This window comes from Opisthocomus hoazin, chromosome 1 (genome assembly GCF_030867145.1).
Source record: "Opisthocomus hoazin isolate bOpiHoa1 chromosome 1, bOpiHoa1.hap1, whole genome shotgun sequence".
Classification (NCBI taxonomy): Eukaryota; Metazoa; Chordata; class Aves; order Opisthocomiformes; family Opisthocomidae; genus Opisthocomus; species Opisthocomus hoazin.
The window spans coordinates 101,690,541-101,710,638 of NC_134414.1; the positions used below are offsets into that span (position 1 = coordinate 101,690,541).

Genomic DNA, 20,098 nt, shown 5'->3' on the forward strand with positions numbered 1-20,098 from the left:
AAAGTAAAACTTGTGGGTTCAGATAAAAACACTTTAATAAGACAATAAAGGAAGGAAGAATAATAATAAATAATATGCAAAACAAGCAATACACAGTACAGTTTTTCTCACTGCCCGATGACCAATCGTGCAGCCCATCTCCGAGCAGCTATTGCAGAACTCGTGGATTTTGCAGAACTCGGGGAGTTCCCGCTGCCTGGCCAACCCCCCTTTATAAACTGAGCATGGTGTCTATGGTATGGAACATCTCCACTGGCAGAGCCTGGCTATCTGCGTGGCTCTGCTCCCTCCCAGCTCCTGCACACCTGCTCATTAGCCAAACACGGGAAACTGAAAAGTCCTCGATTTCTTAGCAACAACTGAAAACCATCAGTGTATTATCAACGTTCTTCTCATTACTAAATCCAAAATACAGCAGCTACCAGGAAGAAACTTAACTCTATCTCAGCTGAAACCAGGACAGTACCAAACCTTTTTAGGAATGTTCAGCAGTGTCTCTTGGTAAATATATTCACGTTCCTTTCTCTTTCAGTGAACTCCTCAAATACTTTCCATATTTGACCACCAGCCAAAACTGCAAGAATCAGTAACCTCATGAGGAAATCCCTTCTCATGCGGTCTCCAAATGGATTCCACAGACCTATGTGAATCAGCAAGACTTCTGAAAAGCACTTAAATTTTTAAACTTTTCTCTGAGTTCACTCTCATCCCTGCAGAGGTCTGTGCATCAGAAGTAAGAACCCTGATCCTTGTAATAAATAAGAAGGCATAAGAAGTGACATAGCTCACACCAAAAATGTATCCTGCAGTATGTAATCTAACCTAAGTTAAATTCAAATCACCTCTAACATAACACAGCACTGAAATAATATTTCATGCAATGTATATACCTTTAAATTATCCATAATTAATGCTTATCTATGCATATTTATGCATTTTAACATGTTTTAATGTATTCTTTGTAATTTTAGTTATTTATTTATTATTAAATAATTTTCATTTCTAAAATACAATTACTTCTAGTATAATTAGTAAAATCTTCATTTCTCAAGTGGAAAACCATCAACAGAAGCTTTATTGTCTTGAAATACAGAAGCAGCAATAATATACCAGATTTCAAACATTTCAGAGCAATACCATATTTAAACAGTGGTGTTCATTTTCTTCAGAACAATTTAAAAATCTTAATGGTTTTAATCCTGGGAGCTAGCGTCTTTCGGAACCCAGTTCTGGGCTACATTTTCAGTATTAACTTGGAGCACCGTACACACACCCTCCTGCAGCTAGCATTGCCATCCCCATTAAGTGCTTTTGAAGTGGTAAGGCTTGCTTCAGCCTCATGACACAAAGAAGAATAAGTAATACTTTAAACAGAGAAAGTGGAAAAGCAAAGTACGTTGTTCCAACCAGAGCCCAACAGGAAGCCAGAGGCAGGAACTGACAGAAATCTCCTGGTCCCTTGGCCAACACCTTTGGCACAGGAATAGCCTTCAACATTAGTTTTGCAAGATCCATATTAATGGGTAAATGAATAGAACTACTTATCAATGTGCTACTGGTTTAAAATCATGGACGTCTCAGTTGGCCCTCTGAACTAAAATAAACAAGCAAAACAATGAAGTTCAAACAGGGTCTGTCATGAGCCGCAGAAGGTGATGCCTGACAGTACCTGCCCTCCATTGCTTGTTGCGAATATTCTCGTTGTCCCTCCACACTGCTTCACGTACCACAAAAACCACAGGGCAGAGACCTCGTGGGGTTCAGAAGTGACATCCACATTCACAAAGAGAGTTGCGAAACTCTTGGCAGCACTGCAGCAAAGACAAGAGAGTTAATTTAAAAACAGAGGAAGGGTGACACTCTCGTTCTTTAGAAGGGCAGAAACTGTCTTTGGCAACCTTTTCTTTCACCGAGGGCAAAGGATTCCTTAATTTCAGTTGAAATATGAAATAATATCCACTCCTTTTATGCAATATTTTTCAAGTAACCCTGCAAAAAAATGTTAATCAAGCACTGCTTATTCCAGCAAAATTAGGGCTCCAGGAGGCACCAGACACAATGAAAGTGCACCTCACTTTATGCTACTAATACAAAGTTAGCTTGTCACCCTAGACTCAGGATTAAGAAAACCCTCCTGTCTTCACTGGACTCCAAAACCACCATGTCCTCCCATGATTCCTGGGTTACGTCCAAGAGCTGCAGCCCTGTCTGCACTTGCTGAATGCCTGTCCCTGCAGCAAACAGCATAGAGGTTATTCAACACTTGTCATACAAAAGTTAGAGGTCTTGTCCAAGCTAATTATCTAAACTCTCTGGATTGGTCAGCATCCCCTCACTGCCCACTCCTCTGCTGTGCTCAGGGAGGTGCTGCAGCTGGAACACAACAATGAAAGAAAGCTAAGTAGTAAGCCATAAGTGAAGAGACAGCATATACAGATTCATGCAAAAGTCTAGCAAGAAAAGGGAAAGGGTAATCTTGGTTGCTCAACTAAGTATTTTAAATGGTGGTCTGGTGGCCAGGGCTGATGTACAAAGAAGTGGAAAAGTGGCCTGTATCTGAAGGAGGATCACTGCTTTATGTCCTCTAGTTGGTGCTTTTGTAATAGCTCTACTGGAAGTTACTGTATAAACCTGTACAAGATTTTGGGGTACACTAAGACAGAGTTAATTAAGGCTCAGGGAAACATTCGTCCTGTTACAGGTAAAGGCTTCCTCTGCCCTCCCTCTAAGAAGGAGTTTAAAGGGACATGGACAGGACTAGGAGATGCTCAGCTTAACTGCATTGTGAGTGACAGGGACTGAGTTTCTATAGGTATTTCATATGCCAGGCATCAGGCAATGAATAACTTACATAGCCAATACAGAATCTACTTTTAGTTGCTTCTTCTTTTTACAGTGTTCAAACTTAAAAAAAAAAGCATAACTCAACCACACTATTTCAAACTCAGTTATAAATCTACATAGAAAAAAGGCATCTTCTGACCCTTCTAAAAATGCAAAGTCCTGCTGAAATAAAAGGCTGATCCGTTTTATGAAACATGGGTGCATTCTGGCTTCCTTCTTGACACCAAAAATAATACAGAAAATACTTATCAATTTTTGTCTCCGTAAACACATACTGTAAAATATGGTCAACTCTGAAAGATATTTTGTCTACTGGAAGAATTAGTATATGAATTTATTAATATTTCATAAGCAGAAGGTATTAGAAAGTGGTTAAATTCTCCCAGTTTCTGCTGTCTTCTCTTATTGCTTTTCAGCACTTCAGTTCCCTAGTTCTCCTCATGTTTCACCTGGGAATGGCAGTATGATTTTAACCAAGAGCACTCAGTGTATTTCCAACTTGCAATTCTAGCCAAAAGCAAACCTGTACACTCTGTTAGATGAGAGGAAATAGTAGAAGATTACCCTTCTGGATCATTACCTTCCAGGGTGGGAAGTTTCTACAGCATGTTACCTAAATCTTGAACAAACTGGGCAAATCAAGCTGAGATGCACATATAAAATCTGAAAAGCATCTTGGAATTCAGGGAGCCTGACAGTTAGGCCAATACTCAGGTAAAATGTCAAGTCTTATTACATCAGAGTTTGAAAAAACATGACTGTAGTCACATGAGCTATTGGATATTGAATGACTGCCGATGAGTGGCGTTCTGCTACCTTGTCTGGTTCCTTATCAAATCAGAGGTTCAGATGGCCAGCAGAACTGTCAGCATACATTTCTATTTGGCTTTACTGAACACCGATAGTGATACAAACGAGAAAGGCTTTCTATATGCTTTTGCACATTTATCACTCTTGTTCAAGCAGAACAACCAGAAGATTAAAAGTTTTCGGACAAGAGCCTACTGTCCATTAACAACAATCCTGTTGCTCTATAGAGGCCGGCTGAAGCCATAAAAGCGCCCATTGATGACAGCGTCAGCTTGAGTCGGTGCTAAGCAAGCTTCTGCACCAAGCTCGTGCAGGCTCCCTGCAGCCATGCGTTGGGTGCTGAGTGATTCTGAAGAGGTTCCTGCGGAAATCAATCTGCTTTACAGCAAGGCAGAATTAATGTTTTCTTTTTTCCTTCAGTGCCAAGAAAACCAATCAAACTGTTGTTGAATGGCAAATAAAGAAAAATTGCTTTGATGTACACATGAAAACAGGAAGCATTTTCAGTTTCCCTGGGTGGTATATAGTGCAGCAGTTAAACAATAGAATGATGGGTGTTAAAGTGATTTAGTGCTATTTCAAGACAAATGTTATTTTTATAGTGCTTTGGTAAAATCAGCTGGCCCAGCACTGAATAAAAGTGTGTTGTTCCATCAAAAGTTTGATTCAAAAACCTGCAGAGGCCAGAACATTTTTCTCTTAGAAGTTAAACACACAGTAACAAGAGAAAAAGTGCATATAACAGATGAAGGTACTACCTATGTCTTCAAAAGTAACCCTCCCCAAATACGTTTTCCTTTTATCTTTATTTTAGTCCAAAAAGTTATGGAAATTTAACAGAATCTACTGTGTGTACTGACAGGTGTTGTGGTCCATTATTACAAGATTTTCTCACTCCATTTCTTCAAAAAGGCTGTATTCTAGCGGTAGTTATATCTGTAAAGCAGTAACACCTATTTGGAGCTCTAAGGTATATAAACATAAGCATTATAATTTGTACTAAAGAGTTCCTTACTTGGTCCAGCAAATTTTATCTATGAAATCTTGCATAGTCATTTTGTCCCATTCTTCTGCATGTGGAGCCTTCCATGGGGCTTCACTAGGAATCTAAGGAGACATAAAAAAGCATTCATCAGCAAATGAATGAGTGGCATAAGAGACAACAAACACAAGCACAAACAATCTCATCTTTACACAGTAATTCAGCCTGCAAATTCCTGGCAGGTAATACAGTGAACTTAACAGAGGATGCTTTGAGTTTTTTGCTGTTTAAGATTTTTTTCTTTTTTTAGATTTAAGAATAGAGAATAATTTTAGAGTTAAGAACTTTACCTAGAAAGGCAAAGTACAGTGCTGGGGAATGTCTCTGAGTTAGACCATATCTCTCCCATTCAACTATGCAAGCAACAGCAACCTCTTCTCCAAATCTTGTAGCTCAGTCAACGGAAAACCTACGCCACTGGTAACAAACTAAAACAGTTGAGCTGAATTTGAGGGTGGAGAAGGGTGTACATTTGAGGTCTACAAGCCTCTTAAAATATTACTTGCCCAATCATCAGGTAAAGTACTAAAAATCACACACATAAACCCTAATATTCATATATTCAGAAAAACAAAGGTGTGACTGCAGACAGCCTCCACAGCATGACGTTCAGAAAAGCTTGCCAGGATGCTACTTAGAACATGTGCTCTGAACATCAGTGCAACCAAAATGCAAGGGCACAACGCTGCTCTTGTCAGCACCAGGTTTGTTCAAGCTTGAGCAGCCTGGCTATCTTCGTCCTCATCCCGTCTTCACTCTGCCCCTCATGGAGGTAATGCTGAGCTGAGACAGTCAGCTGCAATTCTTCATGCCATACCTCCTTTCCCATTTCATCCATGGTCCTCCATAGGTTGTTGTAGTCCAGGTAGGCCAATGGATTCCACATAGGAGGGAACGGACCTTTAAAGGGGTAAGACTTACCCTAAAAGATGAAAACCAAACAAAAACACCATAAAAACTACATACAGACATAATGTTGGCTTCTATATGTGGGAAGCTGCATTGAAAGGTTAAGTGTTCACTGGAAGAAAGCGGAAGAAATGTAATCACTACATGTAACAGCTTCCGACAGATCATGTCTGTGTGTGCACGTAGAAAAAACAGCAATGGGCACTAAATAAAACACGGAAGCTTCCCTGTGAATGTAAGGGAACACTTTTTCACTGTGAGGGTGACCAAGCCTTGGCACAGGTTGCCCAGAGAGGCTGTGGAGTCTCCGTCCTTGGAGATATTCAAAAGCCACCTGGACATGGTCCTGGGCAACCAGCTCGAGGCAGCCCTGCTTGAGCAGGAGGGTTGAACAAGATGGCCTCCACCAGTCTTGCCCATCTTCAACCATTCTGTGATCTTGTTATTCTACATGTACAACTTAAGTGTGATACACAGTTGAATTACGTCAGTTGTGTGCAGAACTGACACTGTTTTGTATCTTTAAAGCTTTATACTGAGCACTTCTGGGCAACAAAACTAATACCCTGCAGTAGAATCACTAAGAACAGACCAAAAAAAAATGAGATGGAACAACACTGCTCAACTGAGACAAAAAATTGACTGTTTGTCACTGAAAAAGAGAAACATGTTACATTTTTTTCTCCTAAATGTTCATGAAAAGACTAAACTCTTAATTGTATTTAGTAGGGTTTTTTTTCTTTCAAAATCGGACAAAAGCAGCTGTGATGAGCTTTATTATGCACTAAAATCATAGCTCAGAGACCTTCCTGGAAAAAAAATGGTACCAGCTAACCTAAAAATCCCCAGACCTACAGAAAAAGTAACATTTACTAGCAATGACTTCTTCTTCCAATCGTCTGGCTGTAAATTCCAGAGAACGATAGTGTGGCCAACAGGAATGTCCTAATTACATCATTACACATTTAATAGTTAGATTTTATATATCTGTATGTCCACTACTAGATATTCAGACAGCCTAGCTGAATTAAGAGTGGAAGAAGACAGGTGATTTGTAGAGCTATTTTATTTACATGAGAATTTCCCTGACTGACTACATGAATGTCAGCACAACAGCACAACAGCTTTAAAAATTCAAAAAGAAATGCTCATTAGCATTATGTGGCTACTCATTTTTTCACAATGCATTCTGGACTCCATAAAACAGATAAACAATAAAGGCCACACTGCATGCCATGGCTGATTTTTCAAAGCCTGTATTAAATTATGTATTTAAGTGAGCACTGCACCAGCATGAATGTCAATTGGTAGAAGTACTAGCTTTTAACCGATATTTGATGCAGTGCCACACCAACCCATCACTACTAAAAATACCTACACTGGATTCAAAAGAAATACTGCATGAAGATTTAATATTTAGAACCAGGTTACAATAACACCACTGTGTCTTGTTGAAGTATCCAAAGACCACTTACTCGAAGAAGTTTCAGGCTTGACTTGATTTAGCCTCTTGATTAATAGTGTGAAAGAAGGGACAGAGCACATTATTCAAATCTGCAGGTGTTTGCAAGCACCACAAGAGAAGTACAAGGGCACAAATGGATCCTGAAAGACTCAAAAGTTTGGTCCATAAATAACAAAATGAGACATAATCTTGAAAAGAGGACTTCTAATTCAAAGCAAGAGATAGTTAGAAAGCAGTAAGGCTAAAAATTAAACCTAAGGATAAGAGAGAATCAGTTTACAAAAAAACCCCAAAAGGTTAGAGAAAGTGTAGAAGAACCTGTCTTTTCACCTAGTCTTTGTACAGACGCAGAACTAACAGAATCCTTGTCAGTAATACTAAGGTAACGAAAGTTAGCAAGAAAGTAAAGTGTGGGAGGAAAGGAATTAAATCTTTGGTACACAGACATATGAACAAGTAGCTGCAAAACAACAATTTCATTTTGCAGTGCTTTTGAGGAGAGCTTATGGTTTGTAAAATGCCAGAATATCAAATTTTAAAAAGTTTTCAATCAGAAGTTTTGTAATAGCCAGAGCAGATCTCCAGTCAGTTCACCAGCCAGAGATTTCAAGGTTGAAAACTTCGCATTTTCAATTTAAGAAAGGACATTACAGCAGATGTTCACAAATACTCCAGAAAATGGAGGGGTTTTTTTCTGGTTTTGGGGTGTTTGGTTTTTGGGTTTGATTTCCACGCCCCCCATTCAGCATGGAACCGAAGAGCATTTCTACAGCTCTTGCACTCAAATACATTAAATTGGAATCAGGAAAACATATCTTGGTAGATAGAGATGAACTCAGTAAGTTTGTTTCTTCAGAAGCATCTGTTTCTGACATGGACTTTTGGGTATTATTATGGAATCTCTTAACATGAAATTAATTTGAACTGGGACACACCTTCACACTCTGCTGCCAAAGGGTTACGAAAGAACAGCAAAAGCTCTCAGACTAAGCCCCTTTCTGCCCCAGCCAGTAACATCTGAACCATGGTGATAATTACCTTTAAGACTTTTTGGACATATTACAATTCCATAACTAACTCCTATGGCAGCAAGAAGTCAGTTTTATCGTGCCTTCTTCTGAACACTGGAGCCACCCTTCACTAGTGTAAACACCGTGTAGCTATTCCAAAGACAGAGCATATCAGTTTGGTTTTAAGTACCCAGCATTTCCCAGATTTAGATTTATGAAACATGTATACTGCTGTGCTCAAGAAAACCAGAACATCACCAAAATGGGTTATTCCAATTATTGATTTTGTTCTGAGCTACCTGCTCTGCCAGAGGCAATCCTAACTGAGTTATCCCCTCTGAGTTAACTCAAGTCTTATGAATTCCCTGTGGTGCTTCCTCATGAGCGCACGGCTAAGAGACACATAAAACATATCTTTGTTTTAGTATTCTTCTATTTCACTGCATTTGAACTGCTGAAAGGGAAATCTTGGATATGTCTCTTGTGCAGAAACCTGGGGTGACAAGTCTCATAAAGCACAAGAACAAGCTTCAACCTGGAAAAATACAATCAATCATAGAAGTGAGGGAGTCTCCTGCAAAAGTTAGTTTCAAGAGCTCCTAAGACATTACCTAAGACCTAATCCTTTTTTTTTGCACAGACAAAGTTCCAGAAGCTGTCAATCATAATTTTGTTTGAGAATAAACTGCAAGACTAGTCTCTACAGAGAAACAAAAATTGCAGCACCAAAGCAGACTACCCATAACTCTGAGTAGTTTCCAACTAACTGAAACATTCTAGCTCTACTTCTAACGAATTTGCACTTTTGCAAAAACAACCACCTTATTGATATTTAGGCTAAACTTGCCTATTTCTATCATATTGCTGGGAATAGCATTCTCCATACCTCCTGGTGCTCTATAATCTCTAAAGTAAAACAAGACAGATGAAAAATACGCCCCAAGATGCACAAAACATTTCCTCTTCAAATATTTTTTTATACCTAAATCAGAGCAGTATAAAACCAGCAACAATAACCAGCCCTTCTGATCATCTGACATATTTCAACACCAGTACTACAATGCTCCAACGTATTTCTTACCTTTTTTTTTTTTTAGGGCTTAGTGGTATTTAATACAGGCACATATATATTTTTATAAATGGTTTCACGATGCCACTTGCAACGCTTCCAAAAACAGAACACCAACATCAGCAGCTGGAGGTCTACCTGGTGTTGTATGGGTCACCTGCTGCTTACACAGGCTGTTGCTGCAGCATGGGCTAAAGCATACTAAAGCAGATGAAACTATAGGGAGGAAATTCATGCAACCCAGCTGTCTCAGGAATAAACAAACAGGAAAATAAGAAATCCAGTGTTTGTCACAAATATTACAATTCCCAATAGATTTTCTCATCCATCTGTTTCACGTCAGCCAATGTTTGGCTTAGTTACACTGGACCCATGTAATATAAGTAGTATAGAAACAAACTTTCTGCATACATCAGCTCTGTTTCAGGTCGAATAGCTGACCTAAGAAGGGGGTTATTTCAGAGAAGAAAAAAAAAAACACAGCATGGCAACTGAATACCAGCAGCCCCTTGAATATCAGCCCCAGCAGCTGGGAGGTCACAGGGACCAGATCTTTCTCCTGGGAAGGTGGAAGTGAGTGAATGGTTGGCTAAGAAACTACACGGTCTGCCAGGAATTATCATCAGTATCTCAGTGCAGAGTGGGATCTCAGGAGAAAGTCTGCTTTTGCAGGCACAGGACAACTTCATGCTCCCCTAAGCATTATGTACCCAGGTAACGCTCAGGTGGGATGCACTATTGTGAATTGACGCACCTGGTGCCAATGATCCATGCATTTTTTTATAGCACGGTATAAGCATCTTAAAAATGTAGTCAGCTTTCACTGGAAGGAATGAGATGGTGTGGTGCATTCTCTGCATCACTGAATGAACACAGATATTCCCTCAGCTAAACCATCTAAAGCTTGGAGTAACTGATGCTAACTTCACCAAGCTGTCACTCTGCATGTTAATTCACAGTCACATAGGTTTATAGGCACGCAGTGCCCTCTGCTGATTCACAGCACTGGTACTTCATACACACCTTGTTCTCTCAACTTAAAAACCTAGTAATGCCAATCATATGAGGTACAGAAACGGTAAGATGCAAAATTGTGACGAGAAAAATGAGAAACAGAAAAGCATCACTTCAGGCTGTAACTCTGTATCTGTCTCAGATATTCAGTTTCTCATCTGCTGCCCTGTGGAAAACTACCCTTTTGGTTTGGTTTGTGGGGGGTGGGTTTTGGTTGGTTTTTGTTTTGTTTTTGTTTGTTTGTTAGTTTTTTGTTTGCCTTTTTTTTAATCCATAGAATCTAGCAATATGTGTCTTTTGGACTAAGCCTCTTGTGTAGTCATAATTCTCAAGAAAACATGGCAACTAGCTGGACCAAGCTGAGAGGGGTATACAGGCCTACTTACAAAACGGTAAGTGTTGAGCTCCAGTGAAGTTCCCTTGTTTGAGAGACTGTTCAGGAGCTCATACGCTCAGCTGTTTACCATACTAACAGATATCCTAAAGGTAAAAAGATATATAGGTTAGAACACATCAATGCAGCACAAGAAAATCTGAATAACTAATGGTGCAAAGCTACAATATCACCAAAATACCCTCCAAATATCTTTCAATATCTAATTTGAGATCGTCAGCTGTGGATGCCAGAGTGTTTTGTGAAATTTGGTGAGCAAAAGCAACTCCATTTTAAGTGTAACATAGCCAGACACATTGGCTTGTAACATGCATCCTGAGAAGGAAAGGAGCTAATTTTGAACAATTTGTTTCTGCCATATTATAGAAATCAAGTCCATCTTCGCTTTGCCACAACATCAGTCATGCAATCGCTGGAATACTTTCTCTGCAAATAATGAGAAAAACAACAACACTGAAGTGATTTAGAAAGAGAAATTGAGGTTCTACTCTGAATTTAAAAGTGAATACAACTTCTTGCTCCAATCAGTGGATAAAAGAATTAAATAAGTCTCCTTCCAACTAGAATGGGATTTTTTGTTTTTGGACACTAAAAAACACCTTTACAAAAAGCATCCAGGTGTCTTATGCAGCACAGATTTATACGGACTGTGGTTCTAACTACCCTTTGACACCAGGCCTGCATGTCACTTTCAACACCTGAATTAAACCTGCCAACAAAGTGGATAAAATCAATAGAAAATTTTTCAGTACCTCTAGACTTAGTCTTAAAAAAAACCAACCCGAACCTCCTTGCCCTCCAAAAAGCAGATAAAAGGGCAAAAACAAATGAAAACAGGAGAAAAGAGGAGTTTCATTTGGGAGAAAGCCACCAAATGGGCTCTAACATAACTAAGCACACAGGGCACACACACTCTCTCACAACTATAACACTGTCTTTAACGTAGAAGTTAACATCGGGCTCACTAGTTCTGTTTCTGAGATACTCCAGGTCATTAAATCTCTTATCTAAAAAAAATGAAGCCTTACATAAGATTTTACAGATGTGTGAAACCTAGTACACTCCGCCAGCTGTTTCTGTATGAAATACACATTTATCTAATTACGCTTTTCTGTAGACCTCAATCAGCTTCTCAAGGGAAACAAAAATCAGCTCTAACCATCAGATGCAATTTAAGCTTTTCTCCCAGAAGCCTGAATTAAATAAGCTAGGTGGGAACACAGCTCCTTTTGCTTATCTACTACGGAACAGACTCCCAACTCCGGGACGAATAAGACTGAGGAAGTTTCTTTCCAGTCGGATTTCATTAAGAAATGCATACTTTATTTCCAGTGCATTTTTCTTACTACTTTCATCCCCGTGCTACCATTAGGTCACAGCTGCCAGTCTTCCAGTCAATCTTCTTGATCAATACACATCCCCTGCAAGACCCTGCTTTACAGTCCCCTTTGACAGAGACCACCTTGCAGATTTGCTGTACATAATTTTGCTTTTTTTAGGCTGCTGTAATACAAATATTATCTATCTTTTAATTAAACTGGCCTAATTACGAACTTCCTTCTTGCACTTACTGCCAGGTGGCTGGCACAAAAAAGGGAAGACGCCCCTTTATTTACAGGGCAGGTCCAACGAGACCAAAACAAGACCAGCCTTTCCTATACTTCTGCCAATGACTGCTCTTCATTCACAGTGTGGAGGACATCCCTTGTGGGAGTCTGGAAGATGCTTGCACCAACCTCAGCCTATTCAATCCTCAGACTAGCTTTTGAGGCTATCAGCGAGTGTGATTAATGACACAGTGTCTTGTGACAGGAATGCCTGCATCCTCGTATGGAGTAAAGAGTTAAAATAACACAGATCTGCATTCCAATAATGACACGTGAAACTAACAAGGCCCTGTAGTAATTTAAGCAGTTTTGAATTTACTTGAGTTCCTTTTCAAGACACCAGATGCCCAGCGTATAAAAGATGCAGATGTATTCTTCTTGGTTCCCCAAGTTCTTGCTTACAAATTGTCAGCAAAAAGGGGAAAAGACAAAAGACGTGATGATGTTTTGCCGGGTTTAAATTGATGGCAACCGAGAGCCTCAAAGACTTCTCATTCTCTGACTGCACTGTAATTAAGATAGACAAAGAAAAATGAAAGCGCTTGTATCAAGCTGTTCAAAAATTCATTTAAGCTGTTATATTCTATACTATAGACTATGCCAGGAGACACTGCCCTTAGATTTGCAGAGAAGCAGGTCAAAAGCTTAGATAAATCATATTACTTGGCTTCAGTGCATACATCACTGATATCACAGAAGAAACACCACTAAATGCTATAACTTTAGATACAGCAGTCACTTATCCAGCTGCTAATTAAATCCCAATACAACATGACCACCACATTTTTTATTCATGAATAAGACCACAGCAAACTGCATTTTAATAAGCACAATAGTGCTGAAAATTAATGACACTCCAGGGGACGGTAAAATCTTTTTCTGCACATCTGTTGTAGATGACTATGTAACCCGGTAACATTAGTGCAGATTTGTGGTTCTAGTTAAAAATACTGCATGTATGAGACTAAATATCCACCTTCAGTGATGTGCTGCACACAGGGTTCACATTAGCATTCTCTCCAGAGATGCTGATTGTATGTACCTGTATGAAAGTGGTGCCAAACTTGAAGACAGCATGACATGCATACAGACAGCTAGACCTGCCTAGTGACTAGGGAGGGGATGCTTCATGTTTCACCTAGCACTTTAACCTGAAAGACCCCCCTGGATGAGCGCAATGCCAAGCATGCCTTTTGGTGCCAAGGAAACAACTAGCAGAACTTACCTCAATTATAACCACGTGAGGAATGCTTCAGATTCAACACACTGTCAAAACAGCCAGCTACCTAAGCCAGCTGTTAGCACTATCCACAGTCTGCACTGAGATTAAAAGGAGTAAGTGTTACTACCACTTTCTAGCAATGACGCTATAATCTGGAGAAATTCCAGGAAGGATCATGGCATTATCCTACAGAAAGTTCTGGTATAAAAAACATCTGGAACAAAAATGGCAAGGAGCATCAATGGCAGTGGAGGGACCTACCAAAGGCTAATGACTGTATTTTGAGAAACAAGCTTTGTTGGTCTAATGCAGCCAGTAAGGACTCTTGTTGCCAGTCTGTGTTGCCAGGTTTTCATGCAAGGTCTCCATCACTGAAAATGGGATCACAGGATGTTCAGCTGGCACCACAGCAGGCCAAATTGTAGATCATCCTTACTTTAGACGAAGGAATCAAGTTCTAAAAACACTAATTTGGCAAAGCAGTCACACAAAGAAATGTTTCTTTACACAGATTTAGGGTAGCAGAGTAAATCAGTTCCACCGTTATCAAAGGAACCTGTGTTATATTTAGTATTTTGTATTTTATGTTTTAGATTTGATAATTTGTTTGTTTTAAATGCAGGAAGTTTGCATGGCTATTGGGACTGCACAAAAGTAAAGTGAAATTTGAATTAGCAAAGACAACATGTTTATAATTAAACCCTCACAATAATTGATATGTTTTCATTTTTCAACAGTTCTTTCCAGGGACTGTTACATGGCAAAGGTAAAAATTAACTGGACTATATACATTTTGGTTTGTTTTTCTAAGACAAAAGAGGTCATTTTGGTGAGGAAAATAACCACCACCAGTCAAAAGTTCCAAGTCTACCTATCTAAGGTAGGGCCCTGAATCCTCTCTTGGGCAGCTAAGGAAAACTTATTTTAAGAAGTGTTTTACATCCGCCTACCAGTCCAATGGGAGGACTATTAGGAGATGACAACTTCTCAGATAGTTCTGTTTTTGCTTCTTAAATCTAGATTTATGAACCTAACTTCAGTTACGCTGTTGAAAAGCAATGGTGTTCAGGCAGCAATTTGTCTATCAAATACTACTTGCAGAGCTATACTAATTTTCTCACTAAGGCTGATGAACTAGTATTTACACAAATGAATAGAACACACTAATTTCCTTTCAAAGAACATGAAAAAGTCTGCTTAACAAGTGGAGGGAAAGAAAAAAAATGTAGGGCAAGAAATATAAATTTGAGTTTCTGTGAAGATATCACACACAATATAAGCGAGACCAAAAATAATCTCACAATAGAACCTGACACCAAAAAAGACTGAAGGGGGAAAAAAAACCACACAACCCAATCAAGCTGGTAAAGCCTAATTAGCAGAGACCCACCCAGAGATCAACAAAATGCATTCTTTTCATTTTGTAGTACAAAGAAGCTGCATATATTACTTGTATTAAAAAGCCTCTAAAATGAATTTAACTATGAAAGGCTTGATTTTGCCTTTGGGTATATGTAAAAAAAGCAGCTGATTTTACAAGATGCACTATGATGCCTGATAGTGTAGCGAGAGGAATTAAAACCTTTAAGTTTTGTTGCCTCTCTAGGTTCAGAGAATTTTGCGGTCCAGAATTTAATTATACTTGGCCACAGTCACAAAGCTTGGGTCAGCATGTGAATCCAAATTCACACAGGGGTGACAGACCTTTGTATATTTTGGAACCTGGTTTGCAAGCTATGACTTCACAGTACTGCTTAGATTTCAGGGAGCACACGAGAGCATTGTCCATTACAGGCAAAGCATGGGCAAGCCACATGGCTGAAAGCGAGAGAACTGTAAGGAATGTATTACAGATACATGAAACACAAAGGCTGAAGATTATTACACCGATTTGGCCATACAGCAATGCATCTGTCTACTCTCTAGCGCTCACATTCCAATTATTTAACTGCGAGTAATTCTTCAACTATGTTAATACTTTTTCACTGTTGTATAAAAACACAGAAACAAGAAGGAAATAAAAGATTTTAAATGAATGAAATCAGGAGATTTAAATAAGGTGCTACTGACTGTGGAGTGTTTCCTCTCTTTACCTCCTGCTTGGCTATCAGGGAGTGCTCGCACACACTCCTCTCCCTCCTCTCCTCAGGAGTTCTCCTATAGGCAGCCACACTGGGAGCCTGAGCCTACAAACTCTGTCTAAACCTAGCCTTCAGGCTCTTAGCATGCCTTGGGAGCACCTCATCCAGCAGCTGTGATCTCTCTCCTTGGAGACATTCAACACTTGACTGGGAACGGCTCCCAGGCAACCTGACCTAACTACGGGGCAGACACTGCTTCAAGCCCAAGGTGGAGTAGGAACCTCCAAGAGTCCCTTCCAGGGCAGCTTTTTTCCATGGCTCTGTGCAAGCTGCAGTGCCAATCTCACACATGTGTGCCAGCACTCAGGCTGAGTCCTTCGCCTGCATCAAATTGCCATGGATGCTCCATCCCCCTGGCGTATGTAAGGGCGTAACCTGTCACCTGTGAGCATCTCTCAGTAGGTCTTAGCAGAAGCACATGATTGCTGGAGCAAGCCCGGGCCCTCAGCCTTCCTCACAGGTCCCCCAGGATCTGTTTGCACAGATGCAGGCATTAACCAACGTAGCAAGCACCCGACATCTCCAGGCTTGGATGGCTTGAATGCCTCCAGCAGCAGACTGGCTTCCCCTGCCTCTGCATTTCTGGATACAAGTCATACTACTGTATAGATTCCCTGGACTTGTGTCCTAATGCCTTAGGGTTCCAATTCATGCCCCTTTCTGCACCCAACATACAGACAAAGCCAAGGCATGTCCCTCTCTGCCAGCCTGGGATATGTCCCTGAAAGCCAGCAAGTCCTACCAGTGCTGGGCAGGGAGGAAAGCTGAGAGCCTTGACTCGCACCAGCCCTCACCACCCCGGGCTAAAAGGTACCCACAGGTGACGGTAAAAGGCTATGCGCAGCCTCTGGCAACTCATGCGATATGACACTTGTGGTTAAGGGAAAGACAGACTGTCCTTGGCAAGAGCCCAAACTTCTACATTTGTGCCATTCTGTTTTCCTCGCTCTAAAAGCCCGCTGGAAAACAAAAGGCTCTTTCAACCAGCATAGTAGTACTAAATATCCCCCCCACAAGCTGGTTCCTAGAGATCCTAAAAGAAAATGGCGTCTGGCTTACCAAACAAGCAGCCATGTTTCACTGGCTGCTGACCATAAACCAGGCCCACATGGTAGCTTCAGCTTTGGCTTCAGTGACTTCTGGCGACATTTTGGAATGCCCCCATGCTAGGGCAGCAAGGTTGTCCTGAGAGCTGGTCATCCTGACTGGTCATGTCAATTGTCTTCTACCATTAAGGTTTCCCCTCATGGCATGACCTCCTATTCCTGTTGAGGAGACTGAAGGCTAAATAGTGTGAATAAGCAGAAAACTTGGCTTTGAGGATGATGCCAGAAGCACACAAAACAGAAAAGTGTGCACGTACCCATCAGCTCTATCACAGCAGAAGTAACTGTGGACAGTCACCACAGCAAATCACTTTGAGAATACACTTCTTTTTTATAACAATTGAGTGGAAAAAATATTGGAAAACACATGACAAAACACCTTTGCGCTATTGCTTTTTTTAAATCTGTCAATGTTTTCTTTAACCTTTGATCAAACACCAACTACTATCTGACAAATATTTTGCCAGTCACTGCACAATGGCTTTTCATAAGCATACAATGAAACTCACTGTTAATTTCCTCAGGACTAACACAGAAATTTTCCCTTCTGTGGGAGTGCAACACTGCTCTAATAAAGAAAGGAGAAAGGATGCACTTTTGGAGAAAGCATAGTACAAATACCAAGAACACGTGGGCTTTTTACCAGCTTCACCATAGCTGTCTTGTTTCAGATCGTGAACAAATCATTTAGCTTTGCCTCCACAAGAATGTGTGACTCCCAGAGCCTCTTGCAATTACTATTACAATGCCTTTTGCTCCTCTGCAGGTTAGTTTCCCCATCAGTAAAACCAGACTTAACCTCTTGTGTTTCTTTCAGTCAGGATAATAACTGTCACTGGTTTAGGAAGCTCATCCTGAGAAACTTTCAGCCTGAGTACCTGAAGGGGGCCTATAGGAAAGATTCGGAAAATCTTTTTAGCAAGGCTTGTTGCGATATGACAAGGAGTAATGGCTTTAAACTAAGGAAGGATAGATTTAGACTAGATATAAGGAAGGAATTTTTTACAGTGAGCGTGGTGAAACACTGGAATGGGTTGCCCAGAGAGGTAGTGGAGGCCCCATCCTTGGAAGCATTCAAGGCCAGGTTGGAAGGGGCTCTGAGCAACCTGGTCTAGCTGGAGATGTTCCTGCTCACTGCATGGGGGTTGGACTAGATGGCCTCTAACGGTCCCTTCCACGCCAAAGCATTCTATGACTTCTGAAAGGGACTTTCAGACACCTTGGGCAGTGTATATGAGAGCTGGCCTGTACAGAAGAGTCACAATTGTACTGTTCATAAACATGGGGCTTTTAATTAAGAGCCCAGACCTGAACCAAAGCATCAGCTAACAGCTAACAGGATGTGTCTGCAGGGCACACATGAAGATATGCATGCATATAGTAATGTGTATGAGTTTTTCATTACCAACATACTTATTTTTCTCCAAGAAACTCAGATGATGTGTACTAAAACCGGCATATTCCACTGTAGCATGGATGGAAAACAATGAGAAAGGAGATCACTACAACTTACCTGTCTACAGCAGCACACTTGAAAGTATCTTACCTTGACATGGTGTATCAGGTGCTCAACTTCATTCACTTTATAAGTCTCTATTCCTAACTCTTTAGATAACCGCAGGAGACGATTTTGTGTTGGCCCCACGTAAGCTCCTCCAAGGTCCACATATTTAACTTGCTTATTCTAATTTATCACACACAACACAGAAAAGGAGAAAAAAAAAAGAGATTAAAAAAGATAAGCCCTTTGTAAATAGCATACAAGACAAAAGCACAATCCAGAGGAATTCTTTATATGAGACACTCCCAGAGCATTTTGGCCAAGACTCATCTCCCCACGGAAAACTTCAACTCTTTGGTAGAGTTCTGGTGTGGTGATTACCGAGAATCTCATATAAGGAATTCACAACACGCTTAGCTGGCCTGTTGTCACATTACAGCCTTAACAAACATGAGAAGAAAGAGACTGACAGGCAGAGAGAGAAGGACAGAGTCAGAGACATCTGTGTGGTTCTGGCTCAGCCAGGCATCTTGCCAACAACCAGTTCAAAACAGACTATACTAGGACGTAGCACAGGTAAGATTTTCTAATGAGCATAGCGGCAGGGGGTCTCCCAGGTCAAAACAGGGCAGAAGGGAAAGAAGCAAAGGGAGACATGACAATTCGAGTTCCCATCCACCCCTGCCATTCCTCTAGCCTACGTCGCTCCTCACAGGGCTTGTTAAGGTTCAGTTTGAGGCTCTTCACAGTATAAGTGGCCTTACAGGTGTTTCTTCATAGAGATTTCTCCAGTCTCTCCCCCCAAAGAAATGATTTTGAATCTTAGTTAATCATGTTCTCTTTCCCAGAGGAAAGGACTGATGACTGCAGAGCCTGCAGATCACACAGAAATATTCTGTCCCCACCACCATGCCGGTCTTTCCCTACTCTTGCTGGTACAGCATCAAGAAATTTCCCACCTGCTAATGCTCTAGAAATTTTCCCTCAAGTAGGTCCTTCAGCACAAAGTAACTACATTTCTGTACACTATTCATATAGTATATATATACTATACATATATATACACACATACAGCATATATGTGTATAATTATACACATGTATAGTATATACTGTATGTATGCATATGCAGTATAAATGGGTTCGGAGATAATTACCCTTATGGTGTATGTTCTTCCACCAACCCTGTCATTGGCTTCCAACACCACCACATTCAAGCCTGACTCAGTCAGCAGTTTGGCTGCTGAGAGACCTAAAAGATAAAAAGAAAAACAATTAAAGAATACATCTGTATATGCACTTCATGGCTTTTGTGACTTGACATATCAAGTCACAAGCTAACCATCCAAATCCTGCATTTTTCATTCAAATGCTTTGCTGGTGCGTGAGGTGGAATTAAAACAACCCCAGTAATTGTGAAATGGAACGGAAGCCATGTATTAAAGCAGTTTGTGGTCAAATTTTACATGTGCTGAGCACCTTTTGCACCACATGCTCAGCTCTTCTGATGCAGAAGCAAGCACTTGTTATGATAGTCATCCAGGCAGAGAACTTGGGGAGGACCGCTTTCTGTATTCTAATATCAGCACGTCATCTTTTATAAGCCAAACAAAAAAATGGAAGAAGTGAAGTTTTATTAGGACTGTCCTAAATTTCAAGAGTTTTCCTGAAACTTGTTGTATGTGTCTGCTTTCCACATCTGAGTATTTTAAAGTACATTAGCAAAGTTCCCATGCAGTCAGGTCACAGCTTTCTTGTCCTGAAGAACACATAGTCTGACACAAAACAGACAGAATGTGCACTTGTGTGTGGCAACAAGATGAAAAAAATTTGGGTAAGTCTACCCAAAAAAATTGTTTCATTCCTCTTCCATTTTCTTTCTACACTTTTTGTTCCATCTCATAATTCTTGAAGCTGAGACACCAAGCAAGGGAACAATGGGAATACAGGAGGGAACATCTCATT

The 20,098-nt window shown here is 40.4% G+C and overlaps 1 protein-coding gene across 2 annotated transcripts in view; it reads right to left on the reverse strand.

Moving 5' to 3' along the window:
• Window positions 1-20,098, reverse strand: part of LOC104327733 (amine oxidase [flavin-containing] B) — a 54,617-nt gene that overhangs the window by 17,184 nt on the left and 17,335 nt on the right. For both annotated transcript variants that reach the window (XM_075430887.1, XM_075430878.1), the window contains exons 2-6: window positions 19,291-19,385; window positions 18,180-18,317; window positions 5,514-5,618; window positions 4,670-4,761; window positions 1,670-1,811 (exon numbers count right to left, since the gene is read on the reverse strand). In XM_075430887.1, coding sequence (XP_075287002.1) covers window positions 1,670-1,811; window positions 4,670-4,761; window positions 5,514-5,618; window positions 18,180-18,317; window positions 19,291-19,385 — 572 coding nt within the window. The remainder of the gene's footprint in view (window positions 1-1,669; window positions 1,812-4,669; window positions 4,762-5,513; window positions 5,619-18,179; window positions 18,318-19,290; window positions 19,386-20,098) is intronic.